Source organism: Harpia harpyja, chromosome Z (genome assembly GCF_026419915.1).
Source record: "Harpia harpyja isolate bHarHar1 chromosome Z, bHarHar1 primary haplotype, whole genome shotgun sequence".
NCBI lineage: Eukaryota > Metazoa > Chordata > Aves > Accipitriformes > Accipitridae > Harpia > Harpia harpyja.
The window spans coordinates 62,865,240-62,886,589 of record NC_068969.1 but is presented as its reverse complement, the minus strand read 5'-3'; the positions used below and the strand labels follow the sequence as shown (position 1 = coordinate 62,886,589).

Below are 21,350 nucleotides of genomic sequence, written 5' to 3'. Positions count from 1 at the left end.
TGCAAAGGATATTTCAAATTGAGACAAATACCAACATCTGCCTTATGCACATCCATTCAATGTTTTCTACCTGTAAGAATTCCACAGGGTCCTTTATGTCCAGCGACTGCGCAGCAAGTTCCAGCAGCTCTTCAGAACTCTCTAGGGCATTACTACACTGGCTAAGCTGATCCTAAAGCAAAAACAGAAAGAAAGAGTAATTTGATGTACTCACATTTAAAAAAAGGTTTATAAACTACCAGTACTAGAACTACACGGCTTTTCTGTGCATTTGTAACAACTTATTACCTTATCTAATCAAAGCTATTACCTCTGACACATGGTGTTAACTAGAACTTCACTGTGCTTGACAAGTACACAGTGATACATGACACATCCTGTAAATCCAGAGGGGAAACAGTTGGGTAGGTGCTGAAGTCTAATTTAAAAGCCAGATTTCATATTAAGGCCTATTTCTCCCAACATCAGGATTTCGAATCAAAGAAATGCTTACATCTGCGCATGCTACAATTTCTATTTACAGAACTGCACTTCATCAATGAACCAATACTGTTTAATGTAGCAGTAGCCTTGAAAAAGGCAATGATTTTAGCCCCAACCAGCTCTAGAACTGTCAGGAGACAACCCTGAAAAATCAATATTGCTTTATAACAAATGGGGATAGTAGCAGAAGGGGAACAGAGGAAGAGGGGCAGAACATAAATTTCTATCAGGGTTATCTAAAACTCTGTCATTAGTAAACCACCATTCCCAGTACATAAAACACTCCACAGAGGACTTCCGGTATTACATACAATGGGTATATCCCTAAAAAGATCAGTTTTGAATACACTGCAGGATCCTAAACATATTGTAGGTTAAACAAGATGCACATTTTAAACCCACCAGCACTTTTGCATTGCCATTCAACCTACAGCTGTTTTTCTACTCATGCGATACTGTAATATCTAAGAACAAGTCAACAGCAAGTAGTTACTTTTCTTTAAAACACTTCAGGAAAGACAGCTTGCTCTAAAGTAGTCACTGTCTCAAAAGCAGTGCATCAACTTCAAGAAGAGACTGGTCTCAAGCACTTCAGAAGCTTAACTAGTTTTGGCAAGAGTGGTGAGTTGACCTGGGCCAGCTGCCAGCTGCCCCTCAGATTTACTGTTCGAGGATAAAATAGCAACAAGGAAACCATCCAACAGCTAGAAGTTTGTACACAGTTTCCAGATAACTTCTGAAGCATGCCATTAATGCAAGCTGTCATTCATCTAATACAGCTGCTCTCCTCTTTGGATGATATCCAATGCTGACAAACTCAGATATACCATGATGCTGCCAAAATGTCCCAGGCGAACACCTCAAAAGAGAGAAGCAAATGCCAGAGGCATTTTCAAACAGCTTTGCAGAAATGACACAGTAACTGGATGCTTCCATTAGCATCTTTGTGAGTTGCAATTGCATTTGGAGTTAAAAATAAATACTTTAGTGTCATTAAAATACACTGCCCCAAAATGAAGCAATGTATTTTCAAAGCAAGGGTTTAAGGAGAATTTCTAATTTTTGGCCTTGACTTCCAAATTATTTGGGAGGGATCAGTCTAAATATTAAATCCTCACCCTCTTCCACCATTATGTAGCCCCAGTATTTTAACTTACAGCTTATTCTCAACAAGAGCATCTAGTCAACTACAGATGACTAACTACAGCACAAGCACTTTAAGAGGACAATAAATTAAGCAAGTCCATTCCTTTAAAACATGATGTTTAGCCCTCACTGAAGTTCCTTGGTTTCCTCATGAAAAGTTAACTTTCGGTTCCAGTCAAAAGATAATGGCCTGGATTAATACATTCAATGCAACCATTTTCATCTGTTAGTTCAGTTTGGTAGATTGACTGTTGGGAAAACCACTCTTGCAGTGCCTCAGTTACAGAGGAAGCTTGGTCTTTCATCAAATAAATAGAATGTCCTCTGGGTCTGTAGTTAAGAGAACAGCCTCAGCTGAAGGACAAGTAGGACACTTAACAACTGTGTCGGTGATCTGTAACATTCCACTTGTCTTCATCCTCTCCTGACAAAGTAGGAGCTCAGCTGTTCAACACAGATACTGGGCAGCAATTCTTGATACAGCTGTACCACACTGACAAGCTTTCAGAACTCAGCTCAACCATACCTGAGCTTGATCAAATCAGATTAACTAACAGAAAATTAACAGATATTAACATAAAATTTCAATAGTCAACTCAAACTGCCAGATGAGTAACAATCAAAACAGTTTTCAGTTCCAGAATAATTTTTTGCAAGATTAACTTCAGTTTTTCCTCACTAGAAGGTAGCATAATTGATACATGCCACAGCCGATTTTCTCCTGTGGGCTGTTCATTGAGAAGCACTTACTCTTTAAGCATTTAAGTCCTAAGTGTCTCTGGATGTGGGTAGACCTCTGCCTGTTGAGAAACTTCAGAAGGACTTAAAACAGACATATGGGGAGAAAGATTAAATTGGAGGTGGAAAAGTGCACTTAAGTCCTTTACTTAACTTATGCACTCAGAAGTTCCGGAATGTTTTACACCCAGTCTTTAAGTATGAACATAAAACAGACTTTATAAGGAAGCCTATGAAATTTCAGGAAACCACTTCTAGAACTTCATGAAACTGACTAGACATGAGGAGGTGGGGTTTTTCAGGAACAAACATCTTCCGTATTGCTTTGCATAAGCAAAAAGAACTAGACAGAAGAATGCTGCAGCTAGGATTGTTTAAAGAAAAAAGCTTGTGGTGGGTTGACCCTGGCTAGGTGCCAGGTGCCCACCAAAGCCACTCTATCACTCCCTCTCCTCAACTGGACAGGGGAGGGAAAATATAACAAAGGGCTCATTGGTCAAGATAAGGACAGGGAGTAATCACTCACTAATTACCATCAAAGGCAAAACAGACTCGACTTGGGGAAAATTAACTTAAAATTATTACCAATCAAACCAGAGCAGGGTAATGAGAAATAAAACCAAATCTCAAAACACCTTCCCTCCACCCCTCCCTTCTTCTTCGGCACAGCTTCACTCCCAAATTCTCTACCTCCTCCCCCTGCAGCAGCGCAGTGGGACGGGGAATAGGGGTTGCAGTCAGTTCATCACACATTGTCTCTGCCACTCCTTCCTTCTCAAGAGGCAGGACTCCTCACTCTTCCCCTGCTTCATCATGGGGTCCCTCCCACAAGAGACAGCTCTCCATGAACTGATCCAGCATGGGTCCCTTCCGCAGGGTGCAGTCCTTCAGGCACAGACTGCTCCAGGGTGTGTCCCCCGCAGGGTCACAAGTCCTGCCAGCAAACCTGCTCCAGTGTGGGCTCCTCTCTCCACAGATCCACAGGTCTTGCCAGGAGCCTGCTCCAGCGTGGGCTTCCCACAGTGTCGCAGCCTCCTTTGGGCATCCACCTGCTCCGGTGTGGGTTCCTCCACGGGCTGCAAGTGGATATCTGCTCCACCATGGACCTCCACGGGCTGCAGGGGGACAGCCTGCCTCACCATGGTCTTCACCATGGGCTGCAGGGGAATCTCTGCTCCGGCACCTGGAGCACCTCCTCCCCCTCCTTCTTCACTGACCTTGGTGTCTGCAGAGTTGTTTCACATGTTCGCACTCCTCTGTCCAGCTGCAGTTTCTGTTCCCACAGCAACTTTTTTTCTCCTTCTTAAATATGTTGTCACAGAGGCGCTATCACTGTTGTTGATTGGCTTGACCTTGGCCAGCAGCGGGTCCATCCTGGAGCAGGCTGGCATTGGCTCTGTCAGACACAGGGGAAGCTTCCAGCAGCTTGTCACAGAGGCCAGTCCTGTAGCCCCCCCACTACCAAAACCTTGCCACGCAAATCCAATACAAAGCTAGAGAAACAGTTTCTGCTTAAAAGATTTAACTGGGCTCTGGCCCCATGCAACTAGACTTTCTGAAAGCTAGAGCCAACTTGCCACAGGCTACTGGAAAAACATAGACCTTATACATGTTTCACAAAGTTACATTTTTGTCTGTCTCTCTGAAACCCACTGGAAAGATTCTCCTGCATGAAATTACACAACTACAAGCTGGTAAAGTTCACACAGCAGGTTTAGTAGCAGGCACCAGTGTAACCTGTTCTCAAGCAATTCCCATGTGTCTTCCAGTGTGCATATACAATTTGCTTGATGTTAACAAGTGGAGGATGGCCAGTTCTGTCAACAGGAGACCACCCTTTGTGCTTAGGGTACCTGGCATGACTCTCGACTCTTAAGTTCAAGCCTGAGCAAATCACTTAGGCATGTCTACAGGTTCAGATGCTCATAATCCAAACTGGAGAAAGAAACCAATTTCAGTCCAGAGGCTGTTCATTACTTTGAAGGTAGTAAACGTACCTAAGTCCTGCTCCTATGCAGCCACTCTCCACCTGTAAGGTCTACAGGTAATACCACCTCCTTTCTACATAACAATGTTGAGAACATAAATATGCTAGAGACCATGAAGTACACTAGAAGAACGGACCAGAGAAGCACTTACATCAAAGAAAACATTTACCATATACTTACTGCATTTCTTGCAACACTACCAAAATCTCACTTTCAGTTGAGATTTAAAATAGCAGTTTAAAACTGCTTCTACTCAGCTGCAAAGATTTACAGATGTAGTTATAGTTACCTGCAGAGCTTGAATTTTATGAGCCTCTTCTTGCTGAATAGTGTTGGCCATACTCCCCTTCATCTCATGCAATATAGAATACAGACCATCAAATTCTTTATCCAACTCGCTGATTACATTAGAAGAGTTTACCTGAGAAGAGAATTGGAACTGCTGGAATTTGTATTGGAAACAGTGCAGACTAGTCTCTTAGACTGAAAGTCACATTGTTTGCCCAAACCTTGCAGCCCCTCCTCCGCTGCCAAACACCCTGCCACACAAACCCAGAACACATGCTTTGCCATGACCGCTAGATACCTTGTCACTGCTCCTCACCTTATCAAAAGGGAACAAGCATTAGGAATGAGGGACACCTCCTAAGCAGACTTTACATCACAACACTGAAGGCTGAAATCCATGAAAATTCCATGATACTCAAACTTGCACAGGACCAACATACTTGGCAACTTTGTTCCATGCCAAAAGGCCTTGATTTCCCTCTCACAATTACATACAGATTGCTAGATGTTTGCAAGGTGGTAGTTTATCCAATTCCATATAAAATGGTTTTATATGATACTAAAAACTGCACTCAAGTAGCCAGCTTAAAGATCTGCTGCATGATCTCCATTTCTGCAGTTAATTTGGCTCAGCTTTAGCGTGAAACAAACAACTTATGGCTTATTGCTAGGCTAAAGGAACCTAAATCTCATTCTAGCGCAGATGGTCTAAAAATTAGGTCTGACTTTTAACTTAAGCCCAACAATTTGCAACTACTGAAAACAGAAAGAGCAAAGAATTGTCTTTCAAGTATCAGGATGGTCTCATTTTTCAGTCTGCCAAGCAGACTATAAGTCTAAAAAATGATAGACTACTTCCAACAAACAGGAGTTTGGGATCTTGCATCAAAATCCAGATTCTCTCTTCCACACAAATCAAATCCTACAATAGCTTTCCACATGAAAAGCAAAACCACCATACCTTTCGACTAGAGACAGACTTAAAAAAAAATGTTTTCCTACCTGGTTCCAACATGCATATACATTTTAAACTTGATTCTCATAGCCCATCCTTTACACACTACCCAGTTTGAGATTGACAAAGCATTTGCTCCCCTCTCAGCTACAATCTATAAGCCTTAATATATATACCTGAACATTTTTTATGGTATGGTTCAGCATGTCAATGAAGTTGTGAATTTCATCATTTTTGTTCGCTAGAGTAGATACAATCCTTTGCAGGGTCTCCTAGAATTACAAAAACAAGTGAGAGAAGTTGTAAAAGAACCTTGTAATTTTTTTAACCATCACCATTTCAACATATATGGAAATTCATCATACACATTCCAGTTGTGGTGAATTCAACTCTTATTCTGATGGGATCAGGAAATACATATTGTGTAGAAAAGAGAAAGAGTATCAAATGTCTAAGAAGCATTCCACCAAACTAAAGATCTCCAGTTGTTAGTTTAAGAGAAATCAAGAACGTGTTTTATGATACACCACTGTTTCACATGTTTTGCTACTCATGTTAATACCACTCCCGAGCCATCTAAACCAGACTACCTACTGGCACCACACTGCCATATGAAAATTCTCCAGATGAGAAAGTTAGTGCTTGTGCAACCAAATAAGAGAACAAAAAAAAAAAAAAAAGCTGGTAAAAGTTAACCCAGAAGAAACAATAGCATTTTCTATTGTCAGAAGAAGCTAGTGCTGAATAACTAAGCTGACAGTTTATACAGAATAGATCCGTAACAGTGATTTGTAAACTTATCCTACAAGAGGTAAAATATTTTGGCAAATAATTTATAAGTTCCAATTAAAAGTGACCTCAAAGCAGAAAGCTTACTGAAAGCTGAGAAAGAGAATCAAGGTGATTTCTGTGGTGTACTACTCCAGCTATTAAAAAGCAGTAGATTCAGCTTACAAAACATATACTAAGTAGGCAAAACTGTTAAGCTCATCAAAATGCATTTTTAAATTAAATAAGACTACGAAGTCTAAATTTGTTCAGTAGTCAGTCACATATTCTAAGAATTTGACAAAAACACATCAACGTACCTAAGTAAAAATAAAGGAAAAGGTGAGGAGGTAACTAAGAATTTTCTGTTATTTAATTCAGGCTGGTTGATAATAAGCTCTAGAAACAAATCTGACTCTAAGATGCTAGATTTGGCTCAAAGTTTCAAGTTGCTCTGCTTAACATTGTTACTTGACAACATTTAGGAAATCGAGTCATGGGGAACTAACAAGCACACCTTAAAAACAGCCAGACCACCAAAAAGATGTTGCAGAGGTCCCGCCCAATTTCTTAATAACTATTTACTACTTAGATCACATTTGTTTGCTAAAAGCAAGAAAAATATTTTATCCTTTCACAACATCCACAGCAAACCTTGACACTACATCCCATATAAGGAAATCTCTCCACTAGTCCTAAGCCATGCTTGTACCTGTTTCTTTTGACCCCTTCCTCGGCAGTTTTCGATGAATCTGCAATGATGAATTTATTGGTACTCTGGCCCACTGCCTGTTTGTATAGCATCACACTCAAAGTTAAGCCACTAGCAGTGGAAAGTGAAATTTTACTGCTTTTACCACAGGCATTGTGATGGTGTTCCGTAAAGATGTAATGGACCAGCTAGCAATGACTGATGTTAGGACTCTGAGGAAGAGAAACAAAACCAGATTGGCTTGTTTCAGAAACAGAGTCTTGATCACTTCATGACAGAATCTTTGCATTGTCTGGTTAAAACTGAACATGTTTAATGACAATTTTGTACACATCAGAATGGCAGATGAAACACCATTGTCCAACCAGCTGCTTCTGCATTCACTACTGACCAGAGGCAATTGTTTTCGCATGTCAGACAGCCCACAGTTAAGCCTTAGATCCTATAAACATAACTGTCAATTTGGATGAACAAGAAAACCCTCAATCCTTTTTCAGCTAGGATTTTAGGGCTTACTCGGTTGCACCTCATGGAAAAAAAAAATTAGTCTTCTTGTACATAGTACTGAACAATGGTTTTGGTTTTTATAAGCTACATGCCATTAAAGGAAAAGATCTACATGTGAGGAATGCTTAGAAAGCCTTTACACAACCAAATACATGGCAGCAACTGGAAGATAGCTGTCAAGTAAGGTTTTCCACTACATCTAAAGTTAAAGTCAACAGACCAAACAGAGATCACTACAGCTCTTTTTAAGCAAGCTACCAATTTCACCAAACAGAAATTCCACCAGGTTTGGTCAAACTCGAACAAGTTTAGACAGCTTCTACAAACGCAGATGCAAGAGGCCTAAAAATATCCACCAGCAGTAGACAGAATTTTTCTTAAACACCTATGCACAAGCCGCCAGAACAGAAAGTCAGCTTTTAGGAATCACTAACATACAATATTATCTAATATAATTTTCTAATCACTAATATGTAATAAATAGATTTTCTTCCAAACATACAAAGACACATGCCAAATTCAAAACACTGCACTGTTGCCATTTCTTCCTTTAATGGGAATTTCTGAAAAGTTGCTACATGTAGCAAAAAGGGTGCTAGAAAAATTACCAACATAAGCAGCACTTGAGGCTTACATTCTAAGTTACTTCATAGAAGAATTATAACAGCACCAAACTCAACAAACTTCTTAGTATTTCTACACTGAAGGAAATTTAAATCTATTGCCCACTGATGGATGTAGTATTTTGTAGTTTCGTAGTACTATTACAAATAATTTTCTTTTAGTTTTCTCTCTGGCCAGCATATGTTACATGAGGTCAGTTTCAAATCCATTTCCAAAACATTATGGCATGTTTTTGTACAGAATTCATTCTTGCTGCTATAAGTGAGTGTCCTGGTTTCAGCTGGGATAGAGTTAATCATCTTCCTAGTAGCTGGTATAGCCCTATGTTTTTGAGTTAGGTAGGAGACAAATGTTGGTAACACACTGATGTTTTCAGTTATTGCTAAGTAGTGTTTATACTAAGTCAAGGATTTTTCAGCTTCTCATGCCCAGCCAGCAAGAAGGCTGGAGGGACACAAGAAGTTGGGAGGGGACACAGCCAGGGCACCTGACCCAAACTGGCCAAAGGGATATTCCATACCATGGGACATCACAACTAGTATATAAACTGGGGGGAGTGGGGGTGGGGGGATCACCACTCGGGGACTAGCTGGGCATCGATCAGCAGATGGTGAGCAATTGCACTGTGCATCACTTGTATATTCCAATCCTTTTATTATTACTGTTGTCATTTTATTAGTGTTATCATTACCATTATTAGTTTCTTCTTTTCTGTTCTATTAAACCATTCTTATCTCAACCCACAAGTTTTGCTACTTTTCCCAATTTTCTCCCCCATCCCACTGCAGGGGGGGGATGAGGGGGTGGGGAGTGAGTGAGCAGCTGCGTGGTGCTTAGTTGCTGGCTAGGGTTAAACCACGACAGCGAGCTTCCTACTGCTCTTCACTTTTATGTCCTATTCTTATTCTCTGATCTAATACACTCTTTGCAGAAAAAAAAAAGCATGGCATTCGTAAAGCAACAGTGTGGATGCACACAGGATAAAGAACATAAAAGGACATGAAAAACGACAGGAAGCCCTTCAATATGTAGTGGCTTATAGTCTTGCCAGCAGCATGAAAGTAGACGATATACCCTTCTTTGAAGGGCTAGTAACTAACATCACATACCACCTGTTGAAGCAGATGGGCATCTCATAAAAGTTAAAGAGTAAACTTTGATAAATTAAACAATTACATCAGTTCTGTTTAAGAAGCAAGTTATCAACTGGCTCAAGATCATACCGAAGTCTTATGATATGACTGGATGCAGAACAGAGTTTCTGAAGCAGCCTCGGGCCTAGGACAAAATCCTGTATCATACGAACCTTCACGTGCAGATCGAATTTCAAACAAGAGGCCATACTTACTTAGCCTCCATTAATTTAGTCTTCTGTACTTGTCCATACATTGAAGTTGCCAGAGTTTGAAGGAGTACTTAAGGCAATACAGGTGACAATAGTAAATTAACAGACAAAGTATTGTAAAATACAAAATAAACTGCAATTTTACTACTGTATTCAGAACCTCTGAGCAGCAATGAAATTCAAACGTGATCAATGATGCCACTCAGGAACATCCATTGAGAGCACTCACAAAAGCTGCAGCCCTTTCTCTAAGAGACTAACCTCACATAAAGCAGGCAAGGGCAGACATACTCAAATTCACATAGTATCTACCAGAAACATACTTTTTTGGCATTTAACATCTCAACTTCCAAAGCATAGATGACTACAAAGTAGCAGTGCACAAGCACTTAACTAAAATATCAAGCATCTGCGATCTGTAAAGTTCAAGCCATTAGTACTGCTAGTTATCCAGACCCTACTCACAAACCAGTTTCCAAGCTAAGGAAAGCACAGTCTTCAGACAGACAGTAACAGAAGCCCTTTTGGACTGCTAGACTGAACGCCTAAAGGCTGAGTCAGAACTTTTTGCAGAGAGTATCGTTTTTAGAAAGCCCAGCCCTTGGCCAGGCACATCTCTGCTCCTCAGTGATTTCCCTGAGGGGGCAGATGGCAAGTAATGGAAGGAGGGAATTATAGGGCAGCAGCCACAGGGAAAAAAAAAAAAACCAAAAAAAAAAACCACTACAAAACGCTTTTACTAATTAGTTCCCTTCAACACAGGATTACATCAATGGGAAACAGAAGGGCCTATGTACGCACCATAATTACTTATGACGGGAATACACAGTGTGAAGGAGCTCTCCAGCAGAGCCGTACTTGGTTAAGATGCGGCAACTGCAGCGGTCACGCCAGCGCCCGAAGCAAGCGGGCACGCAGAAGCCCCTCTCGCTGGGCTCTCCGCTCCCGTACCTCTCCGCAGGCGGAGGCTTCCCGCAACTCTCACAGCAATTCCGGGGAGCAAGCTCCTTTCCCGCTTCGCCGCCCTCCCACAACGCAGCGGGTAACGTTCAACTTCCTCAGTCACCGCCCCTCTCCTCAGGCAGCCGGGCCCAACGCCGCGGCAACGCCGACACCTCGCGGAAACACCCCCCTCCTCGGCGCCTGCCAGTGGCAGCCGCCCCGCCGAAGCCCGGCGGCACGGCCAGCTGAGGGAGGGCACGCCCGCCTTCCCGCCCGACCGGCCCGACCCGCGGGAAAGCAGGCTCCCGCCGCCTGCACTCACTCTCTGCTCGTCCATGATGAGGGAGGGATCGAAGCCAGGACCGGCGGCAACACCCGGCCGCGGGGCAGAACCGTTAAAGGCCTCCGCCGCCCTGCGGGTAGACCGCCCCCGCCCCGCCCCGCCCCCGGGCGCATGCGCGCCGGGACGCTGCCGCGCCGCCTGCGCATGCGCGCTGCGCTCAGCTCCCTCTTCCCCCGTCCCGTCTCCGCGCACGCCGGCGGCACGTGCGCCTCGCCTCCCCTCCCGGGGAGGGGTCTCTGGGCATGCGCAGTCAGAGCCCACAGCCGAAGGGGAACTGGCCGCCAGTGGGCTGTGCTGAATACCGCCGGTTCGAGTCCCGGCATCAGCCGGGGAGGGGCGCGGGAGCGGGGCGGGGGCCGGGCCGGGCCGGGCCGGGCTGGGCTGGGCTGGCGGGTGTCTGTGGCGCTGCCTTCGTCCGTGGGCCGGGAGGCGGGGGCTGGAGCGCACACGCCGCCTGTGTCAGGCGCGCCAGCACGCCGCGGGGGGGCAGGAGAGAGCAAGGTCTCTCCACCCTGAGGCCGGTGCCGAGCTCCGGAGGGGGGGGGCAGGCACCCCGAAACCCCCGGTGACCTCCGGGGGAGCTGCGAGCCCCGGCGCTCGCCTCCCGCTGCGCGTTGCAGGGAAGCGGCCCCGCCACCAGCCATGCGGTGGGGCCGGCAAGCCGGTGGGGCCGGCAAGCCGGTGGGGCCGGCAAGCCGGTGGGGCCGGCAGCCGGTGCCCTGAGCTGGGCGTGACGTACCGTTGCAACACTGCAACAATTGCAATGATGCATGTTACATCACCGTGCTACGTTTCGAATCCGTATTAGGTTAGAGATCCTGTAAGGCTGCTTTGCTTCATCTCGGAGCTCACTAATCCAATTTTAAAAATGGAAAAAAAAATTGTCTCACCGCAGTGTTGGAAAGAAAGGGTAGTTTCATAACGATGATGTTTTACAGCCGTACAGCCATAAAACAGCCGCCGGGCTGAAGTGTAGCTTCATGGTGTTACAGCAGCTTTGAGTGCTGTGCCGATAGTAACAAGCAACGCTTGTCCGACCGGGTGCAGAGTGACGGGAGCCCACTTCCAGCATGGAAAATTTATCGCAGTGGGGAGATTTTGCCATCTACCAGTGAAGGTATCTCTTTAAAGGCATTTATGCCTCCGTGAGCCCTGTCTCGCCAAGGTTTTAACTGCTCCATCGGCAGCACTGTACAAACGCAGGGTGTGACCTGCCAAGAGGCGTAGCTCCAGTCTTCCCAGCTCCATCCAGAGGTCTCCTGGGGCTACGTTACCTGGCACAGGATGGGCCTTGGCTGCAGTTGAAACGTTTATCGTGCCTTCCAGGTACCTGATATCTTATTTGTTCCAATTAACACCCGCAGCCTGTAGTAGTAGTTTCCATTCGAAACCTTTGTTTGAAACAGAAACCTTGTTAGGTAGGCTGCCTGACAAGCAGATGGTCATTAAGCTAATGTATGAGTAAAAATGCTGCTGGCAGGATGCTAGAGGGCATAAAGAATATCTTCCAAGTTAAGGCTCTTAGGTTATTTTAGGCCAAAAAGAGATGTTACAGGAAGAAGACTCAAAGGAAACAATGGGAAGAAGTCAGAGGAGGAAGCTTGTTTTAGCTCCCCAAAACAAGAATGGACCAGCTTGAGTAATCACAGAATAATACAAGCAGAGGTTGGATTTAATCTGTCTCCACACAGGATGGTAAATAAGACACATCTATTTATCAAATTTGTCTTTAAAACAGAGGTTAGAAATTTAAGGAAGGATTTTGCCTCAGAGCAACTTCCTTCTGGCACCAAATGTACTGCTTCCTTACAGTTTAACCCCTGAAGCATACAGCAAGATATAGCCTTACCTGGTCACCTCCTAGAAGTGCTTATTACCTTGAAGCTCTGGAGAATCATAGTATTCATATTCTTTTCTTCCAGCTCCAAGTATAAGATTATACCATGTTTGCATTTTTGTCAAGCAATAGTTGGACTGCAGTACTTACATTTGTTTGCAGTGCCAGATACATCTACATATCATGTGAGGACGAGGCAGCAGGTTGTTGCATTTCTGTATGGAAGAAGGCTTGGAAGTAGTGAAAACTGATACTAAAACTCTGAGAAACCAAGCTAGCAAAAATAACAATGTAGGAAGATGGCCATGGATAGCCTTTATAGCACAGTATATTTGCTTTGTGCTGGCTTTGAGAAGGGCTGGACCCTGTGATGACTGCTACAGACATCGGAGTTACTTATGTGCAATTTGGTGTGGCTCTGGCATTAACTAACCCCTCCTCCTTGCGCAGCTCAAAGTCACCATGACCTGTTATTTTGAAAAGGCCTTCTTTTCATGTCTTAAAAAAACAAGGCAGCTTACTTGCACTGTTGACCTGGAGCCCGCCTGTGCTTTTGAGGGTATGTGCATGGGCATGTACCAAAGCAAGGGTCAAGTCCCAGACAAACTGCTCCAACAGGCTGCTCATTGACAAAGACTTCTCTTGCTGCATCAATTTTTTTTTTTTTTTTCTTTTTGAGCAGGTCAGAAACGACCAGCACAACCAGTCAGTCAGAGGAAGATCAGTGAAGCAGCAGAGAAGCCTGGATGCCTAGGTGTATGGGACCTGCTCTGCCCAAACAACCTAAGAACAATAGACTTCCCTGGCTTTCCTCCCAGCAAGCTACCTGAAAATAGCGGGGCTGTATAGGTGGGTTTTCATGGACCATGCCCAGCCAGGGCTTCCTGGAAGTCACTGTGAATGGGCAAAGAGATCATGACAGTGCTGCTCCTTCAGCGCTTGGTTATTGCTTCATTACCTTCATGAACACCAAAGCTTCAGAAGTCAGTCTGGTGATGGCTCATTATATTAAATTTAATTACTGCAGTGCTTCTGTCATGACTCAAGAAAATAAGATTTGTGCAATTTCCTTTTCCCCACTAACAACTTCTGAACATTTTTTTTTTTTTAAACAAAGAAAATATTAGCTGCAGTTGAAGACCTGAACTGAGAAATTTTGATTAAAATGCACCCCGGTATTCCCAAACTGGTAAAGGTGCGCCTCTCTCAGAGTGTTCTGATTCGTATCAACAACAGAGGACAGTGGGCAGAGGAAAACAGGCTTTCCCACTGTCCTTTGAATCAGTTAGTCACTGCACTGAAGGAAACACAGTGAGGTTTTATTTATGCACATGCAGAAAAGGCTGTGCCTATCAAATCTGCTTTATTGTTTCAACAGGCTCTGCAACCATAGAACTAGAATGTACACAGAAACATTGCTTTGAGATAAGAACTGTGTGTTATATACATGTACTTAGTATAGTAGGGCTTTGATTTTTGATTAATTTTCTTAGTAGTCTTCCAATTAGAAAGGGGGGAGGGTAAAATGTGTTCTGAGACTTGAACAATTGATTTTCCTCCCTTGGAACACACATTAAAATCTACTGCATTGCTGGTTTTATATGCACTAAGGCATTCATTTAAAAAAAAAAAACTAGAATGAAAAACAAACAAACAAAAAAGAACTGAGATTGAATTGCTCTTCACTTAGTGATACTTTCATGCCAGTGTAAATAAGGTGTCAAATCAAGTTCTGAAGCAAAATAATATTTTCCTCATTTAAAGCACTGAAAGTCAGTGGAGAATCTGTCTTTAGTGGCACTGAATTGCGAGGAGGGAGGAAAGAAGTTTAGTGTGATTGGTGTAAAAACTACCATCAGCACTTGGTACACAATAAATCAGGATAAGCAGGATGAAATGTTTTTCACCCCCTCTCCAACTTGACCTCATCACTGTTCCAGAAAAGCCCGGAGCCTGAATCCATTCAGGACACACCCTGCACCAGACAGCAGAGTGCCTGTGCTGGCTCCCTCTCCCTTGCTCAATGCAGCCTGGAGTTCAAGCCTTGGATATTTCTGAGGGAGAGGGAAAATAAGAAAAAAAAAAGACATGTGGCATGGAGCATCTCCTTGATCAGCCACAGCATTTGGATTTGGAGGTTTTGTTTTTTGCCTCTGTAGAGACCAGACTTCTGTGAGCAGTTAGCTGGGAAGGCAATGGATGCACAACAGGCTTCCCAGCAGGCAGTCCTGTAGCTTGGGGAGGGGAGTATTGCCGGCCTGCCGCTGAACCACAGGCTCTTCCGGAAGAACTAAACATCCTGCCCCGTGCAGATTAATTTTGTGGTTTCGGTGAAAGGGCCTGTACACGCTCCTGGCATTCCACATGTTCTTACAAAGGTTATTATCTGCACGTGCCCCAAAACCTGGTTTAAAAAATTTCTGGATCAGTTATACTTTCCTGGGAGTATTTAATTTCCAATTTACCTGGTTGCCAACTTCAGCGTATTGGGCTGCATGCCAGGCCAAAAAATGGCACTTTGCGATCTTAACAGCAGCAAAGGAGCTCATCGCGGTGTTAATCTTGAATTTAAAGGACAGCCCCATGCTGTTGTGGGCCCAGAGGCAGACCACAAAGACTGGCTGGAAGGCATGGCTCCACAGCCGCTCCATCCAGGGGACCCGGGCCAGAAGAGACCTGCTGGCCACGGCACTGGGAGGAGGAGGCGCCGGGCTGGGGGTCCTCAACAGCGTGAATGTTGAGGTCTTGGCAAACAAGTTGGAGGCTGTCACCTCAGGCGTGCAGGGCCTCCTCAACCCCCTAAATTCATCCCTGGCCAGCCTTGGGATGGGGCAGTGGCTCTTGTCAGAGGTGTTGCCCACCTGGGAACAAATAAGTGAGAAAGACCATCAGGTGCTGTTGCGAGCACTGGGCATCGAACAAAGTAACGTCTCTCTTGCTCTTAGTTGCATCCAGGCCCAGATGTGGGTGCAGAGTGTTGTTGCAGGTATCCTGAGAGATGGTGACAACGGCATCCTCCCCACTGAGATCCAAAAGATTGTGTGGGATGCGGCCACAGAGAAGGAGCGGCAGCTCCAAGCCTGGTGGAGGCTTGTCAACTTCACCCACGACCAGGTCCTCAACGCAGTCATCACCCACATCCTGACTGTGGCAGAGGCTCACATTGAAAAGGTCTACCCCATCGTGGCCCTGGGCGTTAACACAAATGGGTCTGTGGTCTACCCCTTGGACCACTGCATGTGGGCGAGGGTGTCTCATGGGAAATGGCAATCGGTAGATTTGGAAGCCTGCATTTTGGAAAGGGGGCTGGGATTCATATGTGAAGATGATGCCCTTAAGGTGAGTGATGTTTGCTTTGACACCAAAGAAGGGGTGTGTCATTTTGAGATCAACCCCCAGAGCAGTGATAAAACCGTGTTAGTGTACGTAGGGAAAGGGTGCGTGTGTCCTGGTTTCAGCTGGGATAGAGTTAACTGTCTTTCTAGTAGCTGGTACAGTGCTATGTTTTGAGTTCAGTATGCGAAGAATGTGGATGACACTGATGTTTTCAGTTGTTGCTCAGTAGTGTTTAGACTAAAGTCAAGGATTTTTCAGCTTCTCATGCCCAGCCAGCGAGAAAGCTGGAGGGGCACAAGAAGTTGGCACAGGACACAGCCAGGGCACCTGACCCAAACTGGCCAACGGGGTATTCCATACCATGTGACGTCCCATCTAGTATAGGAACTGGGAAGTTGGGGTGGGGAATCGCCACTCGGGGACTAGCTGGGTGTCAATCGGCAGGTGGTGAGCAATTGCACGGCACATCATTTGTACATTCCAATCCTTTTATTATTACTATTGTCATTTTATTAGTGTTATCATTATCGTTATTAGTTTCTTCTTTTCTGTTCTATTAAACCGTTCTTATCTCAACCCACGGGTTTTGCTTCTTTTCCCGATTTTCTCCCCCATCCCACTGGGTGGGGGGGGAGTGAGTGAGCGGCTGCGTGGTGTTTAGTTGCTGGCTGGGGTTAAACCACGACAGTCCTTTTTGGCGCCCAACGTGGGGCACAAAGGGTTGAGATAATGACAAACCTGACCAAAGCTTGTTAAAACAAATTTGTTATAAGTATTCATTATATCGGTCTAATAGTCGCTGGTCATTATGTTGATTTATGTGTTCTTAGAGTTGTTGCTCTGGTTTTTAAAGTTCTGTTATGTATCACCTCGCTTGCTGTATGTAGTCCCTCTTCTGCTGCTTATCATCCGTGGGAGGTGGATTAAGGTTTTTGCTTTGATGTATTGTATAACACTGGTTTATGGTATGATAAAGTCGTCGGCTGTGGGATTAATCCGGTACTTGCACTCAGCATTGTCACCTTTATACTGTGGGAGCCATCTGTGGGAAACTATTAATAATTATACCATTTACCTTTCCTCCTTGGAAAACCAGTCTATGGGTGAGATACCTTTCTTCCCCTCTCCTTTCTCCTTCAGTCCAGTTACAATGGTGTTTGAGAATTTTGAAAAATTTGAATACTCTTGGGATGTTGGGACCAGCACGGTCCTAGCCCTACTGCTAGGAATTAGCATGCTTCTGAATGTGGTTCAGCTCTCTTTTAAGGTTAAACAACTATTTAAAAAAATCACCCAGAGATCTGCCCCAAGGCTGGATAATTATGAGTGGCAGGGTGTGTGGGGTAGTATGGGCAAGTACCTAGAAAAGTGGGCACCTCCAATGTTTTGGAAATTCACCCCTGAACAAGTGCAGAATCCAGAAGAACTAGTAAAATATTTGGAAAAGGTATGCTGTCACCCCGGCAGCTCCAGAGAGATACAAATTACTGCAACGTGCTGGGCCTGGCCCATGCCTATCGAGCCCTGTTCGACACCACTCAGCACCCTCAAGGGGAAGAGAAGGTCTCTGGACCTAACAACAAAACGATGAGCACTGCAGTCACTCAAACCTCGGCAACGGGCACTGCGGCCCCTCCAGCGCCGGCGACGAGCACTGTGGCTACCCAAACCTCAGCGACAGGCACTGCAGCCCCTCCAGCCTCGGCAATGAGCACGGCAGCTACCCAAACCTCGGCAACGGGCACTGAGGTCCCTCCAGCCCCAGCAACGAGCACAGCAGCTACCCAAACCTTGGCAACAGACAATGCAGTTATCCAAGACCCAGCGAGCGGTACTGCAACTGAACCAGCAGACCAACCTGCACCAGTATCAGTTGCCCCTGTACAGAAAAAGAAATATATGAAAAAATCAGTTCGCTTAGCGAAGGATGAAGGCGAACCAGGGTCATCACGGGAACAGGAGGAAGAGGCAGAACCAGAGGTAATAACCCTGTCCCTATCCTTGAGTGAGCTGCGGGATATGCGAAAAGATTTTGGCCGCCGTATAGGTGAGCATATTATCACCTGGCTCCTCCGATGCTGGGACAATGGGGCTAATAGCTTGGAATTAGAAGGTAGGGAAGCCAAGCAGCTGGGATCGCTTGCCAGGGAAGGTGGCATTGACAAGGCAATTGGAAGAGGGACACAAGCCATCAGCCTCTGGAGGCGACTCCTGTCAAGTGTGAAGGAAAGGTACCCCTTTAAGGAAGATGTTATATGTCAATCAAGCAAGTGGACAACCATGGAAAAACGTATCCAATATCTGAGGGAATTAGCTGTGCTAGAGACAATTCATCATGATCTGGACAACCCACAATTACCCAAAGATCCAGACGAAGTCCAATGCATACGACCCATGTGGCGGAAGTTTGTACGGAGCGCACCATCGTCCTATGCCAACTCACTGGCAATAATGACCTGGAAAGACGAAGAGGCACCGACAGTGGATGAAGTGGCTCGCCAACTCCATCAATACGAAGAAAATCTCTCCTCCTCCCTACAAGCCTGCATTTCGGCTGTGGAGAAGCTGTCTGAGGATTTCCAGCAATTCAAAGAGGAGATGTCCTATCGCCCACCTGTAAGGACCAATGTCTCAGCTATTAGGAGTGAGCGCTCCTCTGCCCAAGAGAGAGAATATAGAAGGTACACACTGCGAGGTGCCCTGTGGTTTTACTTATGTGATCATGGAGAGGACATGAGGAAATGGGATGGAAAACCTACCTCAGTCCTAAATGCACGGGTACGTGAGCTGCGAGGAAAAACCACCACAAAAGGGGATTCTACCAGGAAAAATGCCGCTCCGGTTTCCAAACAGAGTAGAAGGGCTGATCTTATTTCTGATCCTCTTGAAGGGACTTCTGAGCCAATTTTACGAGAAGTGAATACTGGATACTCTGACCAGAATTAGAGGGGCCCTGCCTCCAGCCAGGTGGAGGAAAGGGATAACCGGGTCTATTGGACTGTGTGGATTCGATGGCCTGGCACGTTAGACCCACAGGAGTATAAGGCTCTAGTAGACACCGGCGCACAGTGTACTCTAATGCCATCAAGTTATAAAGGGGCAGAACCCATTTGTATTTCTGGTGTGACAGGGGGATCCCAAGAGTTAACTGTATTGGAAGCTGAAGTAAGCCTAACTGGGAATGAAAGGCAGAAACACCCCATTGTGACTGGTCCAGAGGCTCCGTGCATCCTTGGCATAGACTATCTCAGGAGAGGGTATTTTAAGGACCCAAAGGGGTATCGATGGGCTTTTGGTATAGCTGCCTTGGAGACGGAGGGCACGGAACAGCTGTCTACCCTGCCTAGTCTCTCTCAAGACCCTTCGATTGTGGGGTTGCTGAGGGTTGAAGAACAAGTGCCAATTGCTACCATGACGGTACACCGGCGCCAATATCGCACCAACCGAGACTCTCTGATTCCCGTCCACAAGTTGATTCGCCAACTGGAGAGCCAAGGACTGATCAGCAAAACTCGCTTACCCTTTAATAGTCCCATATGGCCTGTGAGAAAGTCTAATGGGGAGTGGAGACTAACAGCTGCCTATCGCGGCCTGAATGAAGTTACGCCACCGCTGAGTGCTGCCGTTCCAGATATGCTAGAACTTCAATACAAACTAGAGTCAAAGGCAGCCAAGTGGTATGCTACAATTGACATTGCTAATGCGTTTTTCTCAATCCCTCTGGCAGCAGAGTGTCGTCCACAATTTGCCTTTACTTGGAGGGGTGTCCAGTACACTTGGAATCGATTGCCCCAGGGGTGGAAACACAGCCCTACCATTTGCCATGGACTAATCCAGACTGCACTGGAAAAAGGTGAAGCTCCGGAACACCTGCAATACATTGATGACATCATCGTATGGGGCAACACGGCAGAAGAAGTCTTTGCGAAAGGGAAGAAAATAATCCAAATCCTTCTGAAAGCCGGTTTTGCCATAAAAGAAAGTAAGGTCAAGGGACCTGCACGGGAGTTCCAGTTTTTAGGAATAAAATGGCAAGATGGACGTCATCAGATCCCAATGGACGTGATTAACAAAATAGCAGCTATGTCTCCACCAACTAATAAAAAGGAAACACAGGCCGCCTTAGGTGTCGTGGGGTTTTGGAGAATGCATATTCCAAATTACAGTCTGATTGTAAGCCCTCTCTATCAAGTGACCCGAAAGAAGAATGATTTTAAATGGGCCCCTGAGCAACAACAAGCCTTTGAACAAATTAAACGGGAGATTGTTCACGCAGTAGCCCTTGGACCAGTCCGGACAGGACAAGATGTTAAAAATGTGCTCTATACTGCAGCTGGGGAGAATGGCCCTACCTGGAGCCTCTGGCAGAAAGCACATGGGGAGACCCGAGGCCGACCCCTGGGGTTTTGGAGTTGAGGATATCGGGGATCCGAAGCTCGCTATACTCCAACTGAAAAAGAGATATTGGCAGCATATGAAGGAGTTCGAGCTGCCTCAGAAGTGGTTGGTACTGAAACACAGCTCCTCTTAGCACCCAGACTGCCAGTGCTGGGCTGGATGTTCAAAGGGAGGGTCTCCTCTACACATCACATGACTGATGCCACGTGGAGTAAGTGGATTGCACTGATCACACAACGGGCTCGCATAGGAAACCCCAGTCGCCCAGGAATTTTGGAAGTGATCACGGACTGGCCAGAAGGCAAAGATTTTGGAATGTCGCCAGAGGAGGAGGTGGCACGTGCTGAAGAGGCCCCGCTGTATAATAAACTGCCAGAAAATGAGAGGCAATATGCCCTGTTCACTGACGGATCCTGTCGCATTGTGGGAAAGCATCGGAGGTGGAAAGCTGCCATATGGAGTCCTACACGACAAGTTGCAGAAACTGCTGAAGGAGAAGGTGAATCGAGTCAGTTCGCAGAGGTGAAAGCCATCCAGCTAGCATTAGATATTGCTGAAAGAGAAAAGTGGCCAGTGCTCTATCTCTATACTGACTCATGGATGGTAGCAAATGCCCTGTGGGGGTGGCTACAGCAATGGAAGAAGAGCAACTGGCAGCGCAGAGGTAAACCCATCTGGGCTGCCGCACTGTGGCAAGATATTGCATCCCAGCTAGAGAATCTGGTTGTAAAAGTACGTCATGTAGATGCTCACATACCCAAGAGTCGGGCCACTGAAGAACATCAAAACAACCAACAGGTGGATCAGGCTGCCAAGATTGAAGTGGCTTAGGTGGACCTGGACTGGCAACATAAGGGTGAACTATTTATGGCTCGGTGGGCCCATGATGCTTCAGGCCACCAGGGAAGAGATGCAACATATAGATGGGCTCGTGATCGAG

At 45.5% G+C, this 21,350-nt stretch overlaps 1 protein-coding gene across 8 annotated transcripts in view; it reads right to left on the bottom strand.

Annotated features, from left to right (window-relative positions):
* FSD1L (fibronectin type III and SPRY domain containing 1 like) overlaps positions 1-10,937 on the bottom strand; it is a 32,388-nt gene extending 21,451 nt beyond the window's left edge. For 6 of the 8 annotated variants that reach the window (XM_052777551.1, XM_052777552.1, XM_052777553.1 and 3 more), the window contains exons 1-4: positions 10,819-10,927; positions 5,775-5,870; positions 4,645-4,776; positions 71-172 (exon numbers count right to left, since the gene is read on the bottom strand). In XM_052777551.1, the coding sequence (XP_052633511.1) occupies positions 71-172; positions 4,645-4,776; positions 5,775-5,870; positions 10,819-10,833 (345 nt within the window). In that variant the 5' untranslated portion in view covers positions 10,834-10,927. Of the gene's footprint in view, positions 1-70; positions 173-4,644; positions 4,777-5,774; positions 5,871-9,557; positions 9,625-10,818 lie in introns of all 8 variants that reach the window. The other 2 variants (XM_052777555.1, XM_052777550.1) reach the window with 2 other exon arrangements.
* Positions 10,938-21,350: the final 10,413 nt, after the last annotated feature.